A 23,463-nucleotide genomic window follows, 5' to 3' on the forward strand; every position below is an offset into this window, starting at 1 on the left:
TTCCTTTCTCAGGGCCTCTGTTTTCATGAATGTGAGACCCTTAATTTCACTGAGGTGATGTGATGCCTGAATTCATTAGTTTGATTTTTAAAGTGCTCTGGAATCCTCTGGTGGAAGGCAGTGTAGGGAACAGAGAGCAGGAATTGTTTGCTTAACCCTGTAGGTCCAACAGGGAAGAAAATAGAGTGATGCTAGTAACCTGGAGCTGGAGCCCAGCTGCTTCACCTCCTCCCAGTGCAGCACTGCATTGGGTGCTCCTTGGTCTTTATCTGCCTCCAACAAGCAGCTCCACGGTAAGAAAAGACAGTTGAGGTTGTTGTTGGATTCTCCATCAGTCATAGCTTTGAGCCAGGTCATTCTCTCGAGGGCTGTTAGCTCTCAAAAAAAACCCGAGGAGAAGGATTTGGGGGTGTTGGTGGATGAGAAGCTCCACATGCACTGTCAACGTGCGCTGGCAGCCCAGAAATCCCCCCGCATCCTGGGCTGCATCCCCAGCAGCGTGGCCAGCAGGGCGAGGGGGGGGATTCTGCCCTTCTGCTCCGCTCTGGGGAGACCCCCCCCAGTGCTGCCTCCAGCTCTGGGGCCACCAACAGCAGAAGGACATGGACCTGTTGGAGCGCGGCCAGAGGAGGTCATGGAGATGCTGGGAGGGCTGGAGCCCCTCTGCTGGGAGGACAGGCTGAGAGAGTTGGGGGGGTTCAGCCTGGAGAAGAGAAGGCTCCGGGGAGACCTTAGAGCCCCTTCCAGTCCCTCAAGGGGCTCCAGGAAAGCTGGGGAGTGACTCTGGATCAGGGAGGGGAGCCATAGGAGGAGGGGGAAGGGTTTGACGCTGGAAGAGGGGAGATTGAGATGAGATGTGGGGAAGAACTTCTTTGCTGTGAGGGTGGTGAGAGCCTGGCCCAGGTTGCCCAGAGAAGCTGTGGCTGCCCCATCCCTGGAGGGCTTCAAGGCCAGGTTGGAGGGGGCTTGGAGCAACCTGGTCTGGTGGGAGGTGTCCCTGCCCAGGGCAGGGGGTGGCACTGGATGGTCTTTAAGGTCCTTTCCAACGCAAACCCTTCCATGACTCTAAGCTTATAAGCGTGGGTTAAACCCACCAGCCGTGCCAGGGTACAACAAGTGATGTTCTGACCCATTTTGGTCCCCATGGCTCGGGATCAGTCGCTTGCTGAGCTGCTGCTCTTCCTCCCCGTGTGCGTTGCTGTCCCTGCACTTACACGACAGTCTCTGCAAATATGTTGGTTATTGAATTATCTGCTCGGTTTGTCTCTCCCCGTGGCTGCAGGCTGTGTCGCAGGCTGCGGAGGCAGGAAGAGGACCAGACGGATTATTTTCTCCAGGAGTGCGCGGTGGACCCCACTCTCCGAGAACGCCTTTCCCTTCTCTCCCGCACCTTCCAGAACCAGAGAGCAAAGGTGCAAGGGGACTCCATGCTTTTCTCCGATGACATCTTCACCATTGAGCCGGTGGTAAGCGATAGCTGAGAATCTCCTTTCCTCCTCCTCCTCCTCGAATGAGGTCACGTGGCAGATCCCCGCATCAGCTGGTTTGATGTGCAAAGAGGGAAAACATCAGGTTTCAGGGAGAGCTGGTTGCAAAAAGCATTTCTGAACTGCGGGCTCCTGACAGGCAGCGAGAGGTCTAGCTGAGCTACTGCAAGGGCTATAAATTAAGGACACTTAATACGTGTCCTTAGTGTTCAGAGGTATCGATTATTATATATAAGGACACACCTTAAATACTTATCTGCTGTACGGGGATTAACAAAGGGTATTAGAGCACCGTCAGTTCATATATTGGCCTGAAGAATGAAATGGTTCTCCATGGAAAGGAGGCCAAATTCAAATTAATCACCGAAATACCAGTCCCTTACATAATTGTGACTTACACCACGACTGAATCTCCCTTCCAGTGTCGTCTGTGAGCCTGAAGACAAGGCTGGCAGGTTTAAACACACCTCTTGATTTCTGTTGCACGTAGGTACTGAAAATCTTTTGCTTTTCTCTTTACACAAGCAAAATCTCCCGTCTATCCATCGGCCAAAGCCCTGATTCTGAGCGCTTGCCTGGTCTGAGATGAAGAGTGCCCATTGTCCAACCAGTGCAAAATCCTCTCTCATCTTTGGAGCAAACCCTAGAGCAAGCCCAACCTCTCTTTTTTCTTATTAAAATAGGTGAGACTGATTTCTTTCGAGGAAGGGGATGGTGTTCTGCTGGTTACTCCTACAGCCCTTACAAGGCTGAGAGCCACCGGTGGCAGAACCGCTGTGATTTCGCACCGCTGCAGCTGACGGCAGAGTGGTGTGACAGAGAGATCCTGCCAGAGCAGGAGGAATATTGCAGAGAGTGGGAGCTGAGCGTTAAGAGCATCCTGTGGAGCATCAGAGCTGGTTTGGGAGTGTCCCCTCGGGCTCCTGCTTCACTACCGTTGGACTATGTCTCTCTTAATCCGCTCTTGAGTTCCTGAATAGCATTAAGGTGAGGTCCAGAGGTCTGGCTGCCCCCACTACTGAGTCCTGCTACCCTGTGGCGTGATTTATGGACCTAAAGTGTAGCCTTGAGTCTTGAGTGGAAACCTTTCTTAAATGGCTCTTTTAACGTTACACGGTTTGCTCTAGGACTTGAATATGTGGGCTGTTACATGAGTCTCTCCCCTTCTGTCTCATCCAGCATTATCACCTTTCGATTTCCATTAATTCCATTATTTATGGAACAATCAGTTTCACATTCAGAGTTTTGCTCGTGTCTGTCTTCTCCCCCTGACATATGGGTGTCTTTACATCAAATGATAACGTTTCCTCCTCTTTAGCAAATGAAGAATGTAAAAATCCACCGATTTCCATCACCTTCTCTCTGGCGATGGCCCCATAACCTTTAGCTTGGACAGACACCCTTCTTGCCCTGTAAATCTGCTGGAAAGGCTTCCCCAAAGCTGGGACCTTGCTGCCTCACAGACTTTTTGGCCAAAAGCGGCCGCTCTCTTCTTCCTACCTATTGCCCTGGGATGATGTCTGGGAACACCCTATAGAAATAATCAAACCCTTGTAAGTAGTGCCTGGAGGAAATAATTGCTTCCAGAGGTTAGGAAGCTGGTGGAGGGGTACAAGTCTTGGAAACGTTTTCTGGGCAGGGTGGCTTTGCAGGGTTCGCGCAGAAGCTTTGCCAAGTGGACCGTTAGCTGCTGGTATTCTCAGATGTTGCTGTGTGTAGCAGCTGCAGCAGGTCGCTTCAGCCTGTACAGGGTTAACTCGCTGATGAAAATAATAACAAGCGAGAGGAAGGCAGTGATTTTGGAATTACCATGTGACCATGAACATTCTGAGCAGCCATCCAAGCCTGTGGGAAACAAGCTGTTACACAACTCTGACTTTCCAAGCGCATCTCAAATTTGGTTTAATTTATTTTTGCAAATACACACGATATGTCAGCAGAAGCAGCCGTGCTAGAAGCACAGGTGGCTACCAAAGGACAAAGTCCTTGCTTTCTGCTGCATCCTCCCTGCCCCGGATTAGCTGTAAGTCACATTGCAGACACGTGGGAGCTGACTCTTTGGAAATGGAAACCAGAGGGAAGGAGGGACAAGGTTTTGTTACCATTGCACTGACCTTAACAAGTCATCACTCTCCTGTCATTGCTTGGTAGCAACTCCTCTTTGTCACGCGTTAATTCTGAGCCGGTGGAGGTGGTCTTCGAGATGTTCGGATGGTGGAACTGCTGCTGCTGCTGACCCAGAGGCTGGGCCAAGAGGTGACAGCAGGTTTTTTGTTCCCACAAATCTCCAGCTCGGCTGGGGAACCAAGCTGGTTTCCATCCAAATGAGAGGTTACTACTGAGCACTTCAGTATCTGGCAGCAGGCACCATCTCCAGTGGGAGCTGTGGTCCGTCCCGCAGCTCTCCATGGGTTCGGATATTTATGGAAAGAGGCAGATGTTAGCTTTGGCACTGCCTTTCCCCAAAGTGCCCTCAACTAGAAGGATGCACTCTGGGTGTCATTTCAGTACTTCTATTGCCGGCTCCGTCTGCGATTTTCTGTCCACTTTGAGCAGTGATTTTTCTTCCCGCGGATCGCCTTCCCCCTCTGCAAAACCAAGTAGGGGATTTGGCCAACAGTTGGTGGTGCCCAGCTTTTCGAGATGGCCTTTTTCTTATGCAGGCTGGTGGAGATCTAGCAGATTCTCGTTATTTAGGGGCAGAGGGAGGGCGAAACAGCATCTGCAAGTATTTATGGTTGGGCTCACTTGTGTAGCTGTGAGACGTGGTGTGCTCTCCCCTCCCGTCTCGCGGTTGCTTTACGCTGCAGCCAAGCCAGGGCAGCACAGCTGGAGTTTGTGCTGTGTCCTCATCCATCCACCCTCTGTGTTTCCTGCCACCTGCCAGCCGCAGCCTGTCTGAGGCTGACGTTAAGCCAGAAGCGTTGCGATACCGTGTTCACAGCACTCTGTATGTTTTATTTCTGTCCTGGTTAGCATCCACCGTAGTTTCCCATGCTCTGACTCAACTGCCATCCTATAGAGGACACGCCAGCCCAGACTGCTGGCTTCGGAGGTGTCCCGAGGCTCGTACACATGGAGCAGTAGCCGGCAAGGGTGGGTAATGAAGCATATCCTTTTAACCAGCAGCTCTTTTTTCCCTGCGGGGTAGCAGGAACGCGAGGAACCTCTTCAACAGCCCATTTTAATTTCCCAGGAGAAATAACTTGCAATATTTTTCTGCTTTTATAGTCTGATGTACAGCAGTAATGAAGGGAGAAATGACAAAAATTTCCCAGAATAGTTATGTCTTTAAAGAATTTGTTTTAGCTATGGAGTAGTAGAATAAAGTGTAACTGATTATTCCTTCTTGCCCTCCGCCTTTGGAGTCAAATGGTCTGGCTTATGGCTTCACTGACGATAGAGGGACGCTCTCCCTGGACGTACTGCCACCAATTTCCCTGTTGGATCCTGCAGAAGGGTGATTTCATATCAGGAGCTCAGGAGAGCGAGTCTCTTAACTGCTGGTGCAGGTTTTCTCGGGAGTGAGGATATTGGTGCGGGGCTCGGGCGATAACACCGCTGCGGTAGGATTGTTCCGGAGAGCTGTGCTGATGCATAGGAAGGGATGGGCTTTATCGCTAGTCCCTCGGCTTGTTTCCTCTGGTGCCCTGGAGGAGCCTCATCTGACTCTGCCTTGGGATCCAGCAGCTCCTCGGATGTGTGGAGATCCCTCCCTTGTCCCTTGGTGCATCACTGAGCGGTTTCTTGGAGCGTGGCAAGAAATCATCCCTGGCAAGGGGGGGGTTGTGTGATGCACCCTCATCTCTTTGGGTTGTAAAAGAAGGAATGACATCGGCCCAAAGCTCTCGGCTCCCTCCCGCGCTGGGGGTGTACAGGGAGAGCCCAGCAATCGCTGTGGTCTTGGTGGTATCAAGCACATCGTCCCAGCAGGACCTCAGCCCGCTCTGAGCGATGCCCGTGGGGACTCCTTCCCACCCCCTCGCTGTTTGGAGATGTTGCAGTGTTCTCCCAGGCTCTTCCCGAAACTGTACTTTTTTTTTTTTTTTGGTGCAGTGGAATTTCACCATTTTGAGGTTCACTTTGGCTTATCTTGGGCCAGGCTCAAGTTCCAGAGTCAGATAAATGCCCTGCCAGCACAGACACGACACTGGTTCTCCTTCGTACAGCAATGGTGATGCAGGAATGGGAGGAGACTGGGATAACCGGGGCTTTGTGTCATGAGCCCAATGTCTCGTATCCCGCGGGGAGGCCAGCAGGCAGGAGAGCAGATTGCAAAGCCCTGAGATCGCTCTCCTGCCTTCTGTGCCCGCTTGACCCTGAGCAGAGGGAGCTTTGGAGGCTGAGTCTGGGCTGGGGTAGACAGCTCTGACAGGGCCATGCCTTAATTTGCAAGCTGGTTTCCAAGGATCTTCTGGCAAAGATGAAGGCAGGCATGGTTTTCTCCCCAGGAGCTGATGTCTGATGTCCTGCTGGGTGCAAGCCCTGGCACCCAGGCTGCTGGCTCTGCCAGGGTCCAGCTGACTGGTGCCCATGACAGATGTCTGTGGGCTGCTGGGGGCAAGAGTTGAATGGGGATGGGTCCCATGGTGGAGAGAGAGGAAGGATATTGAAGTGGACTTGATATTGCACAAGGCAGTTTTGTGGCAAGAGGCAGTGTCCCCTGAGAACAAGCTAAGTGTGGACATGAGAGGTGCTGGAGCTCCTCTGCTGGGAGGACAGGCTGAGAGAGTTGCGGGGGTTCAGCCTGGAGAAGAGAAGGCTCCGGGGAGACCTTAGAGCCCCTTCCAGTCCCTCAAGGGGCTCCAGGAAAGCTGGGGAGTGACTCTGGATCAGGGAGAGGAGCCATAGGACGAGGGGGAAGGGTTTGACGCTGAAAGAGGGGAGATGGAGATGACATCTCAGGAAGAAATTCCCTGTGAGGGTGGTGAGAGCCTGGCCCAGGTTGCCCAGAGAAGCTGTGGCTGCCCCATCCCTGGAGGGCTTCAAGGCCAGGTTGGAGGTGGCTTGGAGCAACCTGGTCTGGTGGGAGTTGTCCCTGCCCAGGGACAGGGGGTGGCACTGGATGGTCTTTAAGGTCTCTTCCAACCCAAACCATTCTATGACATTGTTATCCCAAACCAGGTTAATCCAAAGCCATGAGGAGAAGGGGTTCCTCTGGGGTGCAGCTGTTGGTACGGAGCTCAGTGCCTGCACAGAGCCCAGGGCATGTACCGGGGCTGCTGTCTGGACTATGTGACAGTGCGTGGGGCTAGTACACCCCCAGAGTCTGGTGTGAGGACTGTCAGAGGTTTTTATGTTACTCTGGGAAGGGGGGCATCCTCATCGCCTGCCTTTGACACAAAACTCAGGTGTCCCAGGTTGGTGGAGAACCTGGGATGTTTAGCTTCTGCATTCAAGGGGATGTAGGCTTTGTAGCCCGATGCTCCCCGTAGGTGGTCCAAGTTAGATCTCTAGAGTTTATATGGTGTGAATGCTCCCCCATCTCTCCTGGAAACACTTGAAGGCATTCAGACCTTGAAGATTCAGCCTTTATTCCTTGGGACCTCCTTGGGGAAACCGAGGGTAACGGTACTGGCCTGCCAGAGGAGCTTCTGGAAGGTTTTTGCTGCCGAGAGGAGCATTGGAAGCACCGCAGTAGCCTGGATGGCCTCTGCAGTGGCCGAAAGCCTCACTGTGCCTCTGTTTCTGGGTGCTGTAAGATGGGGAAGCAGAATTCCAATATCTGAAGGGAGCCTACAGGAGAGCCGGAGAGGGACTCTTTGTCAGGAGATGTAGTGACAGGACAAGGGGTAATGGTTTTAAATTGGAAGAGAGGAGATTTAGATTAGATATTAGGAGGAAATTCTTTGCTGTGAGGGTGGTGAGAGCCTGGCCCAGGTTGCCCAGAGAAGCTGTGGCTGCCCCATCCCTGGAGGGGTTCAAGGCCAGGTTGGAGGGGGCTTGGAGCAACCTGGTGTGGTGGGAGGTGTCCCTGCCCAGGGCAGGGGGGTTGGAACTCGATGATCTTTAAGGTCCTTTCCAACTCCAACCATTCTATGATTCTATGAATTTACTGAAATACTTTTTTTTAAAATGAAGTTCTCTTTCTGTTACCTCCTCCCTGCTGTAGTCACATCGTCTCCCTGTGTATATTCACCATGGGAGTCGGGATCGTGGCTGTGTGAGTCGCAATAAGAGCTTGGGGATGTAAAGTACCAGTCTGTCTGCCTGCCAGAGCTTACTGGGGGAACAGGGAAGTTTGTCACCCAGTCCTGCTCACCCAAGGCTTGATGGGCAGTGACCAGAGTGGGACAAGACGATGATGTGGGTGACAAAAAGACAAAGCTGTCGTGAGCCTCAAGCGTGTGCTGTTTCTGAACCATCTCCCACTCTTATCTCTGCCTTCTGGCTTTGCACCACCTTCCCGGGTCCCCTGCCCTGCCGAGTCTGTCCCCGGAGCTGCCTTCCTGATAGATTGCTGTTACTCTGCTCCAAAACAGAGGGGGAAGATCACCGTGTCGGCTATATTTCTGTCGCAGATGTGCTGGCCTTGGAGTTCATCGAATCCCAAAGTCAGCTAAACTTGCTCAGCTAGAAAACGGCGCTGCTGTTCGCAGATACATATTCATCAGCCCAGCGCTCCTGTTTAATTTTCTTCCTTTCCTGCTTAGCTTCATTTTTTTTTTTTTGCTTATGAACTGTATTACGCTTGCTTCCATTAACCGGAGATGTATCGCCTCTGTCAGCCTCTGAGTAATAACCCAACTGCCCCCAAGTGTCCACGGGGCCAATATATCTGATTGCGGCGCACAAAACAGACCGGTGAGTGCCGTCAGCCTGTGATCCAGCAGCCAAATGGTACTTTGTTAGATAGTTAACCTGAAAGACTGATACTGCCGCATTGCGCTCAAAGAAGTTCGTTTTCCGGCCTGGGTGGAAGGAGGGAAGGATGCTCTGAGTTTCCCCGGAGCGATTTGGCTCTGTGAAACCTTCTTCTTGGTGGTGGGAGCCCGGCTGTAGAACGTTGCACTAAATGGTGATGTGGTGTAAAATCTCACGCTGCTTTTTCAGGTAGATCACAAAGTCTCGCAAGTGGTAACGCAGCCCCAGCAAATGGGGTGCTCAGTTTGTCACAGAATCATGGAATTGTCAGAGTTAGAAGGGACCTCTAGAAATCATCCCATCCAACTCCCCTGCTGAAGCAGGGTTGCCCAGAGCACATCACTCAGGATGGCATCCAGGCAGGTCTTGAAGATCTCCAGAGAAGGGGACTCCACCACCTCCCTGGGCAGCCTCTTCCAGGGCTCTGGCACCCTCACCAGAAAGAAGTTTCTCCTCATATTTGAATGGAACTTCCCATGTTCCAGCTTGTGCCCGTTGCCCCTCGTCCTGTCGCTGGGAACCACTGAAAAGAGTCTGGCTCCATCATCCTTCAACCCACCCTCTAGGTACTTGTAAGCATTATTAAGGTCTCCCCTCAGCCTTCTCTTCTCCAGGCTAAAGAGTCCCAGCTCTCTCAGCCTTTCCTCATCAGGGAGATGCTCCAATCCCTTAATCATCTTTGTTGCCCTGCGCTGGACTCTCTCCAGTAGTTCCCTGTCTCTCTTGAACTGGGGAGCCCAGAACTGGACGCAGTATTCCAGTTGTGGCCTCAGCAGTGCAGAGTAGAGGGGGAGAATGACCTCCCTCCTTTATGGGAGGCAGCCAGCCCAAACTTTTAAGTTACCCTGATAATCCAGCTGTGCCCAGCCCTCGTTAGCCTGATTGCAGAGCTACAGCCACATCCTGGCACCAGTTTCCCCACCCCAGTCCTGCTTATATGGTCCAGTCTCATTCCAGTACTTTGCTTTCTGGCACAGGAGGCTCTGCAAAGCAAAAGGATTTTCCCTTGGAGGGATCCGGGTGGCACTTCTGAAATGGGGCTCTTTTCGCTCCCCTGCACCCCTGGGTTTTGGTTTTAAGGCTTGGGAAGTTCCATCCTCCCCTGCTTTACGCCCTTGGAGAAGATGAAGACCTCAAGCATCCCCACTGCTGGCTGGAGGATCAAAGGGCTCCACGGGGCAGCTCAGCCCATGCTGCACGCGTTAAGGAGAAGCGCAGAACGCCAGTGAGCTGGGATGTGTGCTGGGCTACAGATGTTGGGCTTGAAGCAAAGGCAAGCAGCTGCCAAAGCATCTCTCCCTCCCTGGGGACAGTCTGCCCAGGGTGAGACCACGGAATTCAGGCTGTTAAACACACAGCGAGCAGCTGGGGTGAGGAACGCTGGTGAGTGATTAAGCTCTAATTAGCCAAGCCAGGGAAATCTGTCATCCCAGTGGTTTTTCTCAGTGGCTCGGCTTAGGTGAGCTCCAGGCACCGTAGCAGAGTTTATGTGGTTCGGAGCATCCCGAATGCTTTTATTGGTGCAAATCCGAGATAACTCTGTGGATGCTCAGTCCGTACAGCATCCCCGTGGTACCCAAAGGCTCTGATATCTAACTGTGGGTTGCAGGTTGTTGTCCCCAGTTTGCTTCCTCAGGCAAGTGTGTTGTCATATAATAAGGCTTCATCTCCAGCCGTTCGCTTGCTGGATAGAAACACAAAGTACGTTTATCTGGCGAATGTGTTAGCTCTGGGTTTTGAGAGGAATCCGAGTGACTTTATGCTTTTAGACTTCCCTTTTCTTCTTATTGTGGGGGTGATGATGGTGTGTTGGTGTCCAAAACGGTTTTCTCCGCCTGTTCTTCCCCTCTGTTCAGTTGACCCTGAGCAGACTGTGCATTAGGGGATTATTTGCAGCTGGAACCCAATAACTCCCCGTGTCGTAGCTCTTCAAATTTTGCAGGGACTGTCCTTTGAACTGTAAGTGCTGTCGATGGCAAGTATTATAGTTATTTAATATTGATGCTGGAGGAGGGCCGGAGGCTCCAGTCAGTTCAAGGCTCTTCTGGACAAAGCGCTGAGGACACCCAGCAGCAAAGAGAATCAAAACCTCATTTTGTTGATAGAAAAATAACTCTGTTCTTTTTGTCTCCTTTTAGAAGCTGAATTTTTCATTCCTGGTAGAGTATTATCACAGTTGTCAGAGGCGCATATATTTATATCAACAAATGCATGAAGAGACGTTTGTAATGGCAGGGGTTGAGGGGATGTGAGTGGTGCCTTTGTTCAAACCGGTCGCGAGAAGCGAGTGAGAGCCTTTACAAACCATGGGTGGCCCCAAAAATGTGGGACAAGGCTCCCTGGGACTGAGATAAGCAGAGAGAGAAGATCCTGAGGAACCAGCAGCCAGTTGCAGAAGCACAGGTAGCATGGTCCAGACCGAAACCTCTGAACATGACAAGGAAAAGTTCAAAAAGGGCAAATGTAGGGTCCTGCACCTGGGGAGGAAGAACCCCAGGCACCAATATAGGTCAGGGGTGGACCTGCTGGAAAGCACTTCTGAGGAGAAGGATCTGGGGGTCCTGGTGGAAAGTAAACTATCCATGAGCCAGCAATGTGCCCTTGTGGCCAAGAGGGCCAATGGGATCCTGGGCTGCGTAGGGAAGAGTGTGGCCAGTAGGTGGAGGGAGGTCATTCTCCCCCTCTACTCTGCACTGGTGAGGCCACAACTGGAATACTGCATCCAGTGCTGGGCTCCCCAGTTCAAGAGAGACAGGGAACTACTGGAGAGAGTCCAGCGTGGGGCAACAAAGATGATTAAGGGATTGGAGCATCTCCCTGATGAGGAAAGGCTGAGAGAGCTGGGGCTCTTTAGCCTGGAGAAGAGAAGGCTGAGGGGAGACCTTATTAATGCTTACAAGTATCTAAAGGGTGGGTTGAAGGAGGATGGAGCTGGACTCTTTTCAGTGGTTCCCAGTGACAGGACGAGGGGCAACGGGCACAAGCTGGAACATGGGAAGTTCCATTCAAATATGAGGAGAAACTTCTTTCTGGTGAGGGTGCCAGAGCCCTGGAAGAGGCTGCCCAGGGAGGTGGTGGAGTCCCCTTCTCTGGAGATCTTCAAGACCCACCTGGATGCAGTCCTGAGTCCTGCTTCAGCAGGGGAGTTGGACTAGATGATCTCTAGAGGTCCCTTCCAAGTCTGACAATTCCTTGAAAAGAGCTATTTTAGTTGATTTTTCGGTTGTGGAGCTGTGAGCAAACCCGATCTCTTCTTGTTTGAGCCTGTGCTGAGGGAAACAGGGGTGTGCGCACCTTGCAGGGGGAATCAGGATGCATCTAGCTCTCAGCTTCCTTCTCAGATCTTCTGCAGAAGCAGCCACCGGTGGGAAAGCCTCAGTTCTTCATCCATCCCTGGGCAGGAGGGCTTGTTCTGCTTGGTGCTGAGCCCCCCAGCCCACTGCAGTACATTATATACATAGTACACATCCGGGTGAGGGGTGAGAGGCAGCACTTTCCTAACTCAGAATGGAAAAATCCATTCGGTTTGCTACATCTTTTCTGATGGGAGTAAAAGCCTTCCCGTAGCCATAGTGATACAGGGAAATACAGGAAGGTTGGGAGGAGAAAAGTACATTTTCCTCAAATTCCTGGTACCTCTGAAGAAATCCTGCTCGAGTCACTGGAGCGTGAGCCAATTTGGTGGGTCCGTTATAGCCCTAATTTAACAAAATGCCTGTAAAGGTAAGGGACTTAGAAAGTTGGTTTTGTTTTGGGTTTTTTTTGCAGCTGCTTTTAAACCCTTATAAATTTTGTTGACGAGTGTTGCTTGCTCCCTGCTCTTCACTGATGGTCTAAATATAGGCTGCAGGGCCGTGGTTGAAAAGAAGAAATGTAACGTTTGAAGATAAATGGTTTGCCATCTCCTTCTGTTTTAGGAGGGAGATGTCTGGCCAAATTCTTCGGCTGAAATTAATGTGATCTTCAAACCTCAAGAAGCCCGACTCTATCACCAAACAGTCTACTGCGACATCTCAGGTACGGCTTCTTTCTCCTGCTTCTCTTACCCACAGTGAAGGTGGGGCACAAAGTGTATTCCAGTCCCCTTGGTTCTCCTGGAGTTGCTTGGAAGGGTCCACAGCCAGCAGGGCAGTGCTGGCACATGCCCTCTGTCCCTGTGGCTTCCAAGTGGTCTCCTGTCCAAGGCCAGCCCTCAGGATGCCTGGTTACAAGCTTGGACCACTGATCCCAGAGCAACCAAGACAGCGAAGGGATAAGTTTTCATGCCATGGGGTTTTCCAGCATTTTCTCTGTAAAGGCTAAAGAACCACAGAGCAGAAGAGCTTTAGTGGACAAGCCCTGAGCCCCTATAGACCATTTACCTCCAAGATGAGTCTTTATTACCACAGTATTGGGTGCCCACTGTCGACAGATTTCTCCATATTGCATCACATGAGGCTTAATTTTCATTAAAAACTCCAGGTCTAAACCATCAAAGCTCTTAGGAAATGGCAAAGATTTCCAAGTGACAAGCTTTTTGTCCACAATCGTGCTGAGACGTCCCATGGGCACTGATGTGTGTCACGAGACACACTGTCCCATGATTGAAAAATCAGTGGCAGTTCTTCACCTTCTGCAGTAGGTCCTCAATCTCTCCTGAAGGTCCATGGAAGCCATCCTTTCTTCTACCCCTGCACTGATCCTGGGACTTTGCACCATCAGACTCCTGAGCTGAGTTACAAATGTGCTCCCAGGCCCTGGACCACTTCCTACTACCCAGATGCTACCAGAGCTCTTGGTGGCTGAGCCCTGCTCAGCAAAAAGACCACCTCTGGCCACCACGGGCTTCTGTCCCTGCCTGAGAATTGTCACCTTGTGGCTCCAAGGTCCGTGGTGCGTACAGGTAGCGTTGCACAGGGCTGGATGTACTCAGTAGGGTGAACACCCTCCCTGGAAATGGGAGCCCGAGCGTTCTGCTGGACAAGCTTTATGCTTACCAGTCTTCCCTGGGAGCAGTTCTCGTTGACTCACCCAAGTTAATGCCATCTTTGCCCTCACAGAGGTGACCCCTTTGCAGCGGTGGCACGGGGCCAGGAATGCCTGCAGCAAGCTGCATGGTTCGGGTTGCCTTCTCCTTCCTCCGCATGGTGCTGCTTATGGCATTTTTCAAGAGTGGGAGATAAATGTTGAATTTCCATCCAAGGAACATTACCGTTTTCCCCACCTAAGAAGAAGAGTTGTGAGGTCCGTGGTCCTCCAGCAGCTGTGCTTCCATTCTGGAGGGTGCTGGAATCACGGACCCAGCTGCTTTCTTGCTTTTCTTACTGCTCCAGGCTGACGGATACAAATGTCATGAAACAGCTTTTTATTTATACAGTAATTGCGCAGGGTTTACTTGGCAAATGCCACCTACAGTAATTACATAGGGCTTGTGTTAACAAACTGTCTTCCTGCCCACCAGCTGCAGTCGTTAGAGCTGTGGAAGGAAAGGATTGATTAAAACAAGTTGCTCCCGAGGGATTCCTCGCTCAGCGCTGGGCTCTGGGATTCGGGCTCTGGTGACGGGGGCGTCCATCACTTCACTGCAGAGGTCTCTGGGGGTTGTGCCAGGAGAGCTTTTTTTTTCACTGCAGAGAAATAGGAAAACTACTCGCAGGCAACCCTTGAGCTGGTCTGGGAGCTGTAGGAAACAGAACAGGGCAAATGGTGGGCAAACACAGGTTTCGGGAGAGGAGCCTGGTTTAGAAAGACCCTGATGGGGCCCTTGGTAGAGCTTAGCTCCTCCACTGGCTCTGTAGAGGGAACCTCAAGGAGGTCACTTAAATGATGCATCTACCTCAGAATCACATGAGGTTGGAAGGGACCTCTGGAGGTCATCTAGTCCAACCCCCCTGCCAGAGCAGGTCCACTCAGAGCAGGTTGCATAGGAACGTGTTCAGGCGGGTTTGGAATGTCTCCAGAGAAGGAGACTCCACCACCTCCCTGGGCAGCCTCTTCCGGGGCTCTTCCACCCTCACAGGAAAGAAGTTCCTCCTTATGTTTAGATGGAACTTCTTACATTCAAGTTTGTGCCCATTTCCTCTTGTCCTGTCCCTGGGCACCACTGAAAAAAGACCGGCCCCGTCCTCCTGACACCCTCCCTTTAAGTATTTATAAGCGTTGATCAGATCCCCCCTCAGCCTTCTCTCCTCCAGACTGAAAAGACCCAAGTCTCTCAGCCTCTCCTCATCAGAGAGATGCTCCAGGCCCCTCATCATCTCTGTAGCCCTCTCCAGCAGTTCCCTGTCCTTCTTGAACTGGGGAGCCCAGAACTGGTCCCAGTGCTCCAGCTGGGGTCTCCCCAGGGCAGAGCAGAGGGGCAGGATGACCTCTCTCGACCTGCTGGTCACATTCTTCCTGATGCCCCCCAGGATGCCCTTGGCCTTCTTGGCCACAAGGGCCTATTGTTGGCTCATGGTCATCCTATTGTCCACCAGGACTCCTAGGTCTTTCTCCTCAGAGCTGCTCTCCAGCTGGTCAGCCCCGCCCCCCCCCCTCACAAAACAGAGCTGCCCCACTGTGGTGTCAGGATGGAAACTGTCCCAGAGCCAAGGTCCCCAGGTGCAAAAAGAGTTGAATGAAAATACCGGTCTTTATCTAGGGACCCAATTAGTTTTGCTTCTTGATTCCTGTAAGAAGCGTGACTGTTGTAAATCCCTTCGGAGGATGCTGGGCAGATGGCGTGTGCCCCTTGCTGGGAATATTTGGGAATTGTGGAGCTGGATCTCACACCCCGCTGGAAAGGGGCTTCGCTGGCCTCCACTTTCTTCTTCTTTTTTTTTTTTTTTTTTTTTTTTTTCCGCAGATGCTTCTGGCCCAGGTGATTAACAGAACTAATCAGCACCGTGCGACCGGCAAAGCTGGTGGGTTAGGAAGGGGGTTGAAATTTGCTCTTGGCAAATATTTAAGCTCAAAATGAACTTTCTTACTTACCCATGCAAATAAAGCTGTAGCTCTTGAGCGCTGGGAGGAAGCACGGGGTGGGGCGTTTGGCGGGGGGTGGTGGTGGCGGCGGGGCTCAGACACCTGAAATGCCTTTTTAGGTTTGTCTGCACTCAGGACTCTGTTTGGGTTACACCTTGCAAAGCCCCTTCCTAAGCCACTCTTGCCAGGAGAAGCAACATCCCAAGGGATGATCACTCCCTTACCTTGTGACAGAACTGCCCTGCGTCATATAAAGCTTCATTGGTGTGGTCGGATGAGAATTGTGTTCAAACACACCCACAAAATACGGGGACATTCTGTGAACAGGAAACCGAGTGTCACAAACAACAAAGTCCCGTGCTGTTGGGCCACCTACACCCCAGTTTATCCGAAAGCAAGGCAGCAATGCCAAATTTGACACCCTGCATGACCTGTCAAGGCGTTATCCTTGCTCTACAGTACCAGGTGTGGATTTGGGATGGAAGACAAAGAGGCCGTAGCCCCTCCATGGCCGTGCTCTGGGACACCTTATGGTGGGAGCATCACAGGGCCACAGCCTGGCTGTACCCAGGCCCTGGGCAAAGGCTGGACATTCCTCAAAGCCCCAGCTCCTGGCAAAGAGGAGGATGTACTCTCTTTTTATTTCCCTCTCGGCACTCCTGAACTCTGCCTGTAGTTCAGTCTGCTCCTCCTTTGGGAAAAGCCCTCTCTGAGGTTCACCTGTAAGGAGGAAGAATGAAGTTTCTGGGATTTCCTAAAGTCCCAGGATCAACGCAGGGGTAGAAGAAAGGATGATTTCCACAGACCTTCAGGAGAGGTTGAGGACCTACTGCAGAAGGGGAAGAACTGCCACTGATTTTTTAATCGCAATGTCCATGGGACATGTCTCAGCATGATGATGGACAAAAGCTTGTCACTTGGAAATCTTTGTTGTTTCCTAAGAGCTTTGAAGGTTTAGACGTAGAGTTTTTAAGGAAAATTAAGCCCCACATGATGCAAGATGGAGAAATCTTTTGACAGTGAGCACCCGATACTGCCTCTTTTACAGTGTATGTGAAATATAAATATCACAGCCCTCCAATTAACGCCTGCGCTGTGAAACATCACTCTCATCTCTATCAGCTGGGCTTTGGCTGGATCCACCTAAAAAAGTGTTGAGTTGAACAAAAGCTCCCTAGCTCTTCCTTTCTGGCTTTGGACACGATCAAACATCCTCAGCCCATGGCTGCCAGATCAAAAAGTCAGCACTCATTGAAAAGGCTGTTCCAGGAAAGTTTTGTTTTATTTTTCAAGTTGTGATCTAGTCACCGTGGTGTCACACCTGGGCTGCTCTTTGCCATAAGAAGTCATTTTGGATATTCTGGGATAACTCTGCAGCAGGTTTTTTTTCAAAAGCAACCTTCAGTCTCTGATCAAAGGAGCTTGAAGGACAGAGGAATATTTTTTGCACAAAAGCTATAGTGAAGGTTATATACAACTTTGGGGGCTTTCTTTTCCTCCTTGTGCTCCTCTCTTTATGTGCAGAGTAGGATGGGATGGCAGGGAGGCCCAAGCTGAAATTTTGGGCAGGATTTGGCCCCTTTAGGCTGCTCCGGTGGTTCAGAACAGCCTTCAGACTGAAAGATCCTGAGCTATGTCCCCTTAGAAGCCTTACGGAAAAAAATTAGCATCTTGGACTTTAGCTATAAGCTTTGCGGCCTCCTCTCTGGAGATCACAAAGTCCTGTGTTACTTAGACGCTGCTGCAGGAGGTGAGCCCTGGAGCACCCCCAGGTATGGAGCTGTAGGTTGGGGAGAGGCGGTGGTGGAGATGTCGAGCATCAAAATCAACGCAGAAGAGCAGCCATGGCTTGGAGCAAAGGGTAGAGACAGCTGAAGAGGCCTCTTCCTCAAACAGAGGCAAAATCATCCTAAGTTATGGATGCCCCATCCCTGGAGGGGTTCAAGGCCATGTTGGGCAAGGCTTTGAGCAACCCGGTCTGGTGGGAGGTGTCCCTGCCCAGGGCAGGGGGTGGCACTGGATGGTCTTTAAGGTTCCTTCCAGCCCAAACCACTCCACGATTCTATGCTCTGAGCAGCCCTCAGATGTGCGTATCGCTGTTAGCAGGGACCTTCCCCTTCCTTGGGCTCCTGCTTCTCCGCTCCTGTGCTGTCATCTCCCATCGCATCGCTACAGACAGCGTATTTTTATCTTCGGTTCTGTTTCATGAGCTTTGTGCCCCCGCTGACGGGATTTTGAAGCTCATCTAAGAGCATGGGAAGAAATCCAGAGATCACATTTTAAACTCGGCATCGCTTTCTTGGGGTGCAAATTGATTGCTAAATGAGAAACCAGCCCAAGGGGTTGGTTAGAAATTAGAATCCAGCCCCGAGGCATATCTCCTGAGGGAAGAGAAGGGTTCTGTGTCTTCTCCTGGAGCATCTAGAACTGGTCCCGTGCAGCCCAGACTCGGGGACTAGCATTGAAGCAGCCTGGAAAATCCAGGATAATGGAGGGAATTGTGGTTCTGAAATGGAAATCTCTCCCCAGGGCGTGAGACCAGGCTGCCCCTGCGCATCAAAGGGGAAGGCATGGGACCCCGGCTCCGCTTCAGCTTTGACCAGCTGGACATCGGGAAGGTTTTTGTTGGATCAGCCCACAGCTATGAGGTGAGCAGCAGCAGGGCTTCGCAGGGGTTAGGGGTGGATCCTGATGGCTCCCTGTGGGATTTTGTGGCAACTTAGGCAGTTGTGAGCAGGGAATATTTGACGTAATAGTCAAATTTGGGGGGTTTCATGGAATCTGGATGCAGTTGATGGGGTCTGAAAGGTGTATGTGTTGTTTATGAAGCCCTAATCCCTGCTTTTTTGACAACCTCCCTTTGAGATCAACTGGGAGGCTTTATGGAAAAAAAAAAAAAGCCCTCTTGACACATGAAAGCAACATTGGGTCAAAAAGATAAGTATTTGGAGGCCTTTGTTTCAGCCCTGGATGCAAAGCACCTTCATACTCTGACTCTTAAAAAGCAGCTGGAATAAATTTACTGTGTTTGACCTTGAGTCCATTGCAAACAGTTTTCATTTCAGTGCATCCTACTGATTTTGGGAATCGGAGGAAAGATGTCCAGCCTCCTGGCTCAGAACTGGCCCTGGCCAAGGCATGGGGAGGGCTTCCCCTTGCCCACCAGTCACTCGCCACTCTCCAGACCCCGGCTCTAGAAGGAGACAAGTATTTCTGGAAAAGAAGCAAAAGAACTTTCTACATATTTGCCTCCCCCTGCAATGGTGTCAAGTCTTCTGCAAAAAAAATAAGATAGAGCAATAGAGGTGGAAAATAAGGCAATACATCATGTCAGACACTTTCAAAAGCTTGACTGTGGCAGGGAAGGACACATTAAGGTGTTTTCTTACCAAAATATTGTGCTCTCGATGCATTTTTAATGCTGATACTGTATTGATTCTCTCTCTATCAATTTATTGTTTTCATTACTTGAGAAAATGTGAGTAAGTAGATGATGCTGTCCTAAGCAGCTGGACTGGAGGGAAACCTCAGCTCAGCGCAGGATCCCGAAATGCAATTTGTAAATTAAGGTGTAAAACACGTGAGAGGAGAGAGTAGTTTTCAAGTGTCCATTGTGGAGTTTGGATAGGTGAATATTTTCGAGAGCAGCTGCAAAATTAAAGAAAAAAAAAAAAGGGACCTTTTTATGCTTCTGTCTCGGTTTTTCTGACACATTTTGCAAGGTCAAGGGAAAAGACATCCAGAGCAGATGGATGGGTCCATGGGAATGGCAGGGTTTCACCCTGCGGCAATCGGGAACGTTAGGGCTTTGCTTTGGGTGGGTTAGTTGGGGGGTGAGAGCTCACGGGCAGAGGTGGGTGGGCGTCTCTCACCCAACACAGAAAGAAATGGATCTCGCCAAATGCTGCGGGGTTGTTTGAGGCAGTAGATCTCGCGAGCGTTCAACAAAATACGGCTTGGTTCTAAGTTTGGAGTTTGTTCTAATGATGGTAAAATCTTAGGTGGTGGCTGTGAATATTTAGGAAAGAGAAAATCTTTGGAACAGATGGGGCTGTTATGCACCTCATGCTCATCCTTCCCTTAGATGTCTGTTTAAGCAAAGACTAAGAAACTGTCATATGAAAGAAAAAATGAAGGAAACCTAAATCATCTACTGTAGGGGAGCTGGGGAGTGCTCCTGAAGTTGGTTCTGGTGCCATCCCGAGATGTTTTCTGTGTGCGATAAACTTGTTGGCTGCAATGGAAGCTGAAGGTGTTCTGCCCCGGGCAGGATCGGACTCACCCGGAGCAGAAGCAATTGTGGATGATTCACTAGTAACGAATTCACTAGTAATTCTTCCTCTTCCTTCTCCTCCGCCGGCCTTCGTTGCTCTTGGGGACAGGTCTGAATCAAGTCGGTGACGCTGAGCAGGTCCTCTGCGCTGCAAGTTGAGCTGGACCACTCTGTGTCCGTGGAATAAACCCAGAGTGACTCTGTTTATATGAATTTATCACTGCTTTGCATGAAAAAACCCAAAGGCAGAACTTGTCCTCTAATATTTCCTTTGGCTTCTGCCAAGCAGCAGCACGCAGCATCTTCTGCCTTTTGCAGGTGTTAATTGCTTCATTAGAAAACAAATCAGCCTTCTGTAAGAAAGGAAGATTCCTTATGTATTTCCATGTTGCTTTCTTGCTGCTGCAGGTGATCCTGTTTAACAAAGGAGCCATCAATGGTCTCTTCAGCTTGGTCCCTCCGGCTACAGCTCTGGGCTCCTGCTTCACCTTTCTCCCCGAGGAGGGCATCATTTTGCCAGACGAGCTCCAAGCCATCCAGATCTCCTTCAGTTCCACCATCCTGGGGAAGTTCACAGAAGAATTCAGGTTCAGTGTGAATGGAACCCCTGAGCCTGTGACCTTGACTATCAGGTGAGGAAGGTTGTAGGAGCTCGGTGGGCAAATCTGTGGGTAATCTGTGGGTAATCAGCCTGCCACCTACCTCATTTTATGGTGAAGCAGAGGAAAAAAAGTTGTTGTCTAAGGTATTAGCATGGGGATGCAAGGATCAGAGCTGAGACTGAGCCAGGGCTTTTAAATCTTGTCTCCAGTTTGAACCTTGTAATTGCAGCAGCAAATGATGCAGTATAATTGTCCGCGAGGGGAGATGATCCTTGTGCCCTCAATACCCAGTTTATCTCTGAAAGTCTTGGGTCCCTCTGGGAAGCACCTTTGCCTTCATGGTCGAGCCAGGGTGGCTCTGTGACTTTCCAGGACTCTTTGCACAGAATTTGGCAGCAGCAGATTCCTTTTTTGATCTTTTGACATCTCTGTGTGAGGACTTTGAGGCTTTAAGTGACAACCCAGTATGGAAAAAGTTTGACTGGAGGCTCCATGGGAAAGGTGCGGAGATGCCTGCTGCCCAGTCTCGGTACCCAGGAGCTGGAGTGATTCCTTTCTATGGGTCGCTTGTTCCCCCTTGGGCTATGACAGAACGTAACGGTGTCAGCTTCGGGCAGTAGATGGTCTGGGATGTCCCACCTGAGCACACAGCGAGGCCAAAAGGACTTTGGAGATGGTTGAGGAATGGGCCAGCCTGGGTGATATTGCTGCCCAGAAGCGGTGTTTTTAAAATCCTCTCTTAATAATCCATACAAAACTGGTAGCAGCAGCCTCGGCATCATCTCTCACGCTAATGCGTTGGGACAAGCTGTCCTCCCGGCAGCAAGGGCTACGGTACCTCCTTCCTGCAGCCGGAAAAGTGCTGATGCAGGAGATGGGGAGCTCTGCAGCAAGTACTGTCACGAGGACTTGGGCACCATTCCATGGGCTGGTGCCATTGCAAAAGATAATCCTCACCGAGCAAAGAGGAAAAAAAAAAAAAAAACAAACCAAAAAAAAGCTGATGACAGGAGAGGCAAAACTGGCTTTTCGGGACCACGACAGCATCCAAACTTGTCCCAGTTGGTCTTAACCGTGGGGCTGGTAGGATATAGTGGTGTAGGCTCTGGAGCTTTGGGGCTGGGCTGCCGCTGTCGGGAGGCCCTAGATCAAGGTAGTAAATAAATGAAAGGAATCTGCAGTCAATTTTACCCATAAGGTGAGGGAAATGGATTAAAAAAAAAAAAAAAGAACAACAAGGTTATTACATCTCAAAAGAGAGTGGTGAGTAGGTCTGACCTCGGTAGAGAAACAATTATGTTGGCTTTGTGTATGGAGGGAAAGTGCTGCTTTTTTTGGAAATCAAGAGGGAACATTTCACAATCGAATAATTTATTCTCCTCTGTCCCTCCCCTAAATTGGTCACGGGATTTTCTTGCATAAGCAGCTTTCCCCTTGAGCAAGGGCAGGTTTCGCTTGTAAAGATGCGCTTACCACAGGTAAGATAGAGTTTTTTCTTGGATGGCCTTCGTCCTGAGGAAGGAAAGAGCTGTCAGTGGGATAGTTAGTTGTCTTTTGGCTTCCCCACAACCAAATGAAATGATCCTGGTTTCCCCACAGATGCCCAGGCTCCTGCTGCCTGGTACATCCTCCCCTTCTCTGTGGCCACTCTGTGCCCCATTCTGCCAGCAGGGCCCTGGCCCAGTGCGGACCTTATGTCTCAGTGAAAGAGGATTGATGTTCCTTTCTTTAATTTCTTCCTCATCCTTGTACTCCTCTCTTCCCGGATGATGGCTCCTATGCAGCCCATCTGATGGTCCCCAGCGTCCCCTTCTGCTCCCATACAGCTGTCCCTCAGCTTCAACTCCTGTTGCAGTACACTCCTGTCTGAGGTGGCATCTGCCTCCTTGACTTCTGTCTTGCCTTTGTTTCATGGATCCCTATCCAGCCCTAATAGAACCATAAAATGGTTTGGGTTGGAAGAGACCTTAAAGCCCATCCAGTCCCACCCCCTGCCCTGGGCAGGGACACCTCCCACCAGACCACGTTGCTCCAAGCCCCCTCCAACCTGGCCTTGAAGCCCTCCAGGGATGGGGCAGCCACAGCTTGTCTGGGCAACCTGGGCCAGGCTCTCACCACCCTCACAGCAAAGAAGTTCTTCCCCACATCTCATCTCCATCTCCCCTCTTTCAGTGTCAAACCCTTCCCCCTCGTCCTATGGCTCCCCTCCCTGAGCCGGAGTCCCTCCCCAGCTTTCCTGGAGCCCCTTGAGGGACTGGAAGGGGCTCCAAGGTCTCCCCGGAGCCTTCTCTTCTCCAGGCTGAACCCCCCCAACTCTCTCAGCCTGTCCTCCCAGCAGAGGGGCTCCAGCCCTCCCAGCATCTCCGTGGCCTCCTCTGGCCCTGCTCCAACAGGTCCATGTCCTTCTTATCTCTCGTTTTCCAGTCCTACAACTCAAGCTGTCCGTTTTCCAACTCCTTTGGGATGTCCACCCACCAGGTCAGGCTGAGCCTCGCTTTCTACGTTTTCGGGACATTTTTGTGCACTGGCTTTAGTTCTCCATGGAGGAAAAACTCTCAGTTCTTCTGGATGGAGACAAGCTGGCTGGTGGGACACTGGGCTGCACAGGAAGGAACGAGGATGAGAGTGCAAGTTCCTCTCCCACCTTGTATTATCCTTCCTGTTCTGCAAGGACCCTGATCTCCCTTTACAAGTGCATTATTCAAAGCTGCTGTAAAACACAGTTGTTGCCAAAAACACTGCCTTTCCCCCCATTTTCTTGCAAGCCGGGCAGTTACCAGCTGCGGGGCACGGAGCTCTGGGTTGGGTCCTTGCCTGAGCCCTCTGGGCAGTCGTTGAGGTCTGACTTCCCTGGGCACAGATAGGGTGCCCTCAGCAGAACCGACAGTCGTTTCCCCGCTCGCCTGGCAAGGCTCGTCCTTGGCACTTTCCCAGCGCGATCCCCGGCCGTGGTTGGTCTGGAGGTAGTTTTCCATCGTCTCCTGGCAAGTGCTGTGACAGAAAGCGTGTCTCCTCCCTTTGCTCCATCCGAAGTAAGCTGTTCAGGCTTGGGAGGTTAGGTCTGATTGTGAGGTCCTCGGAGAGGGAACGTCAGCAGCAGCAGGGATTCGCTACCTGTCTTACTCTCAGGAACTGATTAAGCTCCAAAAACTGAGAGTTAGCGTTGGATTGCAACTCCCGAAAGTCAGTTTTTCTGAGTGCTTTTTGACTGTGCAAGCAGAAGATGCCCACACCATAGGTGATTATTCTTTACTTAGAAACCATCCTTGCCAGGTTCTGAATGTTTGTTTCTTTG

At 51.0% G+C, this 23,463-nt stretch overlaps 1 protein-coding gene across 1 annotated transcript in view; it reads left to right on the top strand.

Moving 5' to 3' along the window:
* The window catches only part of HYDIN (HYDIN axonemal central pair apparatus protein), a 177,276-nt gene that overhangs the window by 44,397 nt on the left and 109,416 nt on the right, over positions 1-23,463 (top strand). The window contains exons 9-12 of the mRNA XM_074151752.1: positions 1,283-1,466; positions 12,269-12,368; positions 17,823-17,941; positions 19,975-20,198. Of these exons, the coding sequence (XP_074007853.1) occupies positions 1,283-1,466; positions 12,269-12,368; positions 17,823-17,941; positions 19,975-20,198 (627 nt within the window). The remainder of the gene's footprint in view (positions 1-1,282; positions 1,467-12,268; positions 12,369-17,822; positions 17,942-19,974; positions 20,199-23,463) is intronic.

Source organism: Numenius arquata, chromosome 8, assembly GCF_964106895.1.
Source record: "Numenius arquata chromosome 8, bNumArq3.hap1.1, whole genome shotgun sequence".
In the NCBI taxonomy this organism is placed as follows: Eukaryota; Metazoa; Chordata; class Aves; order Charadriiformes; family Scolopacidae; genus Numenius; species Numenius arquata.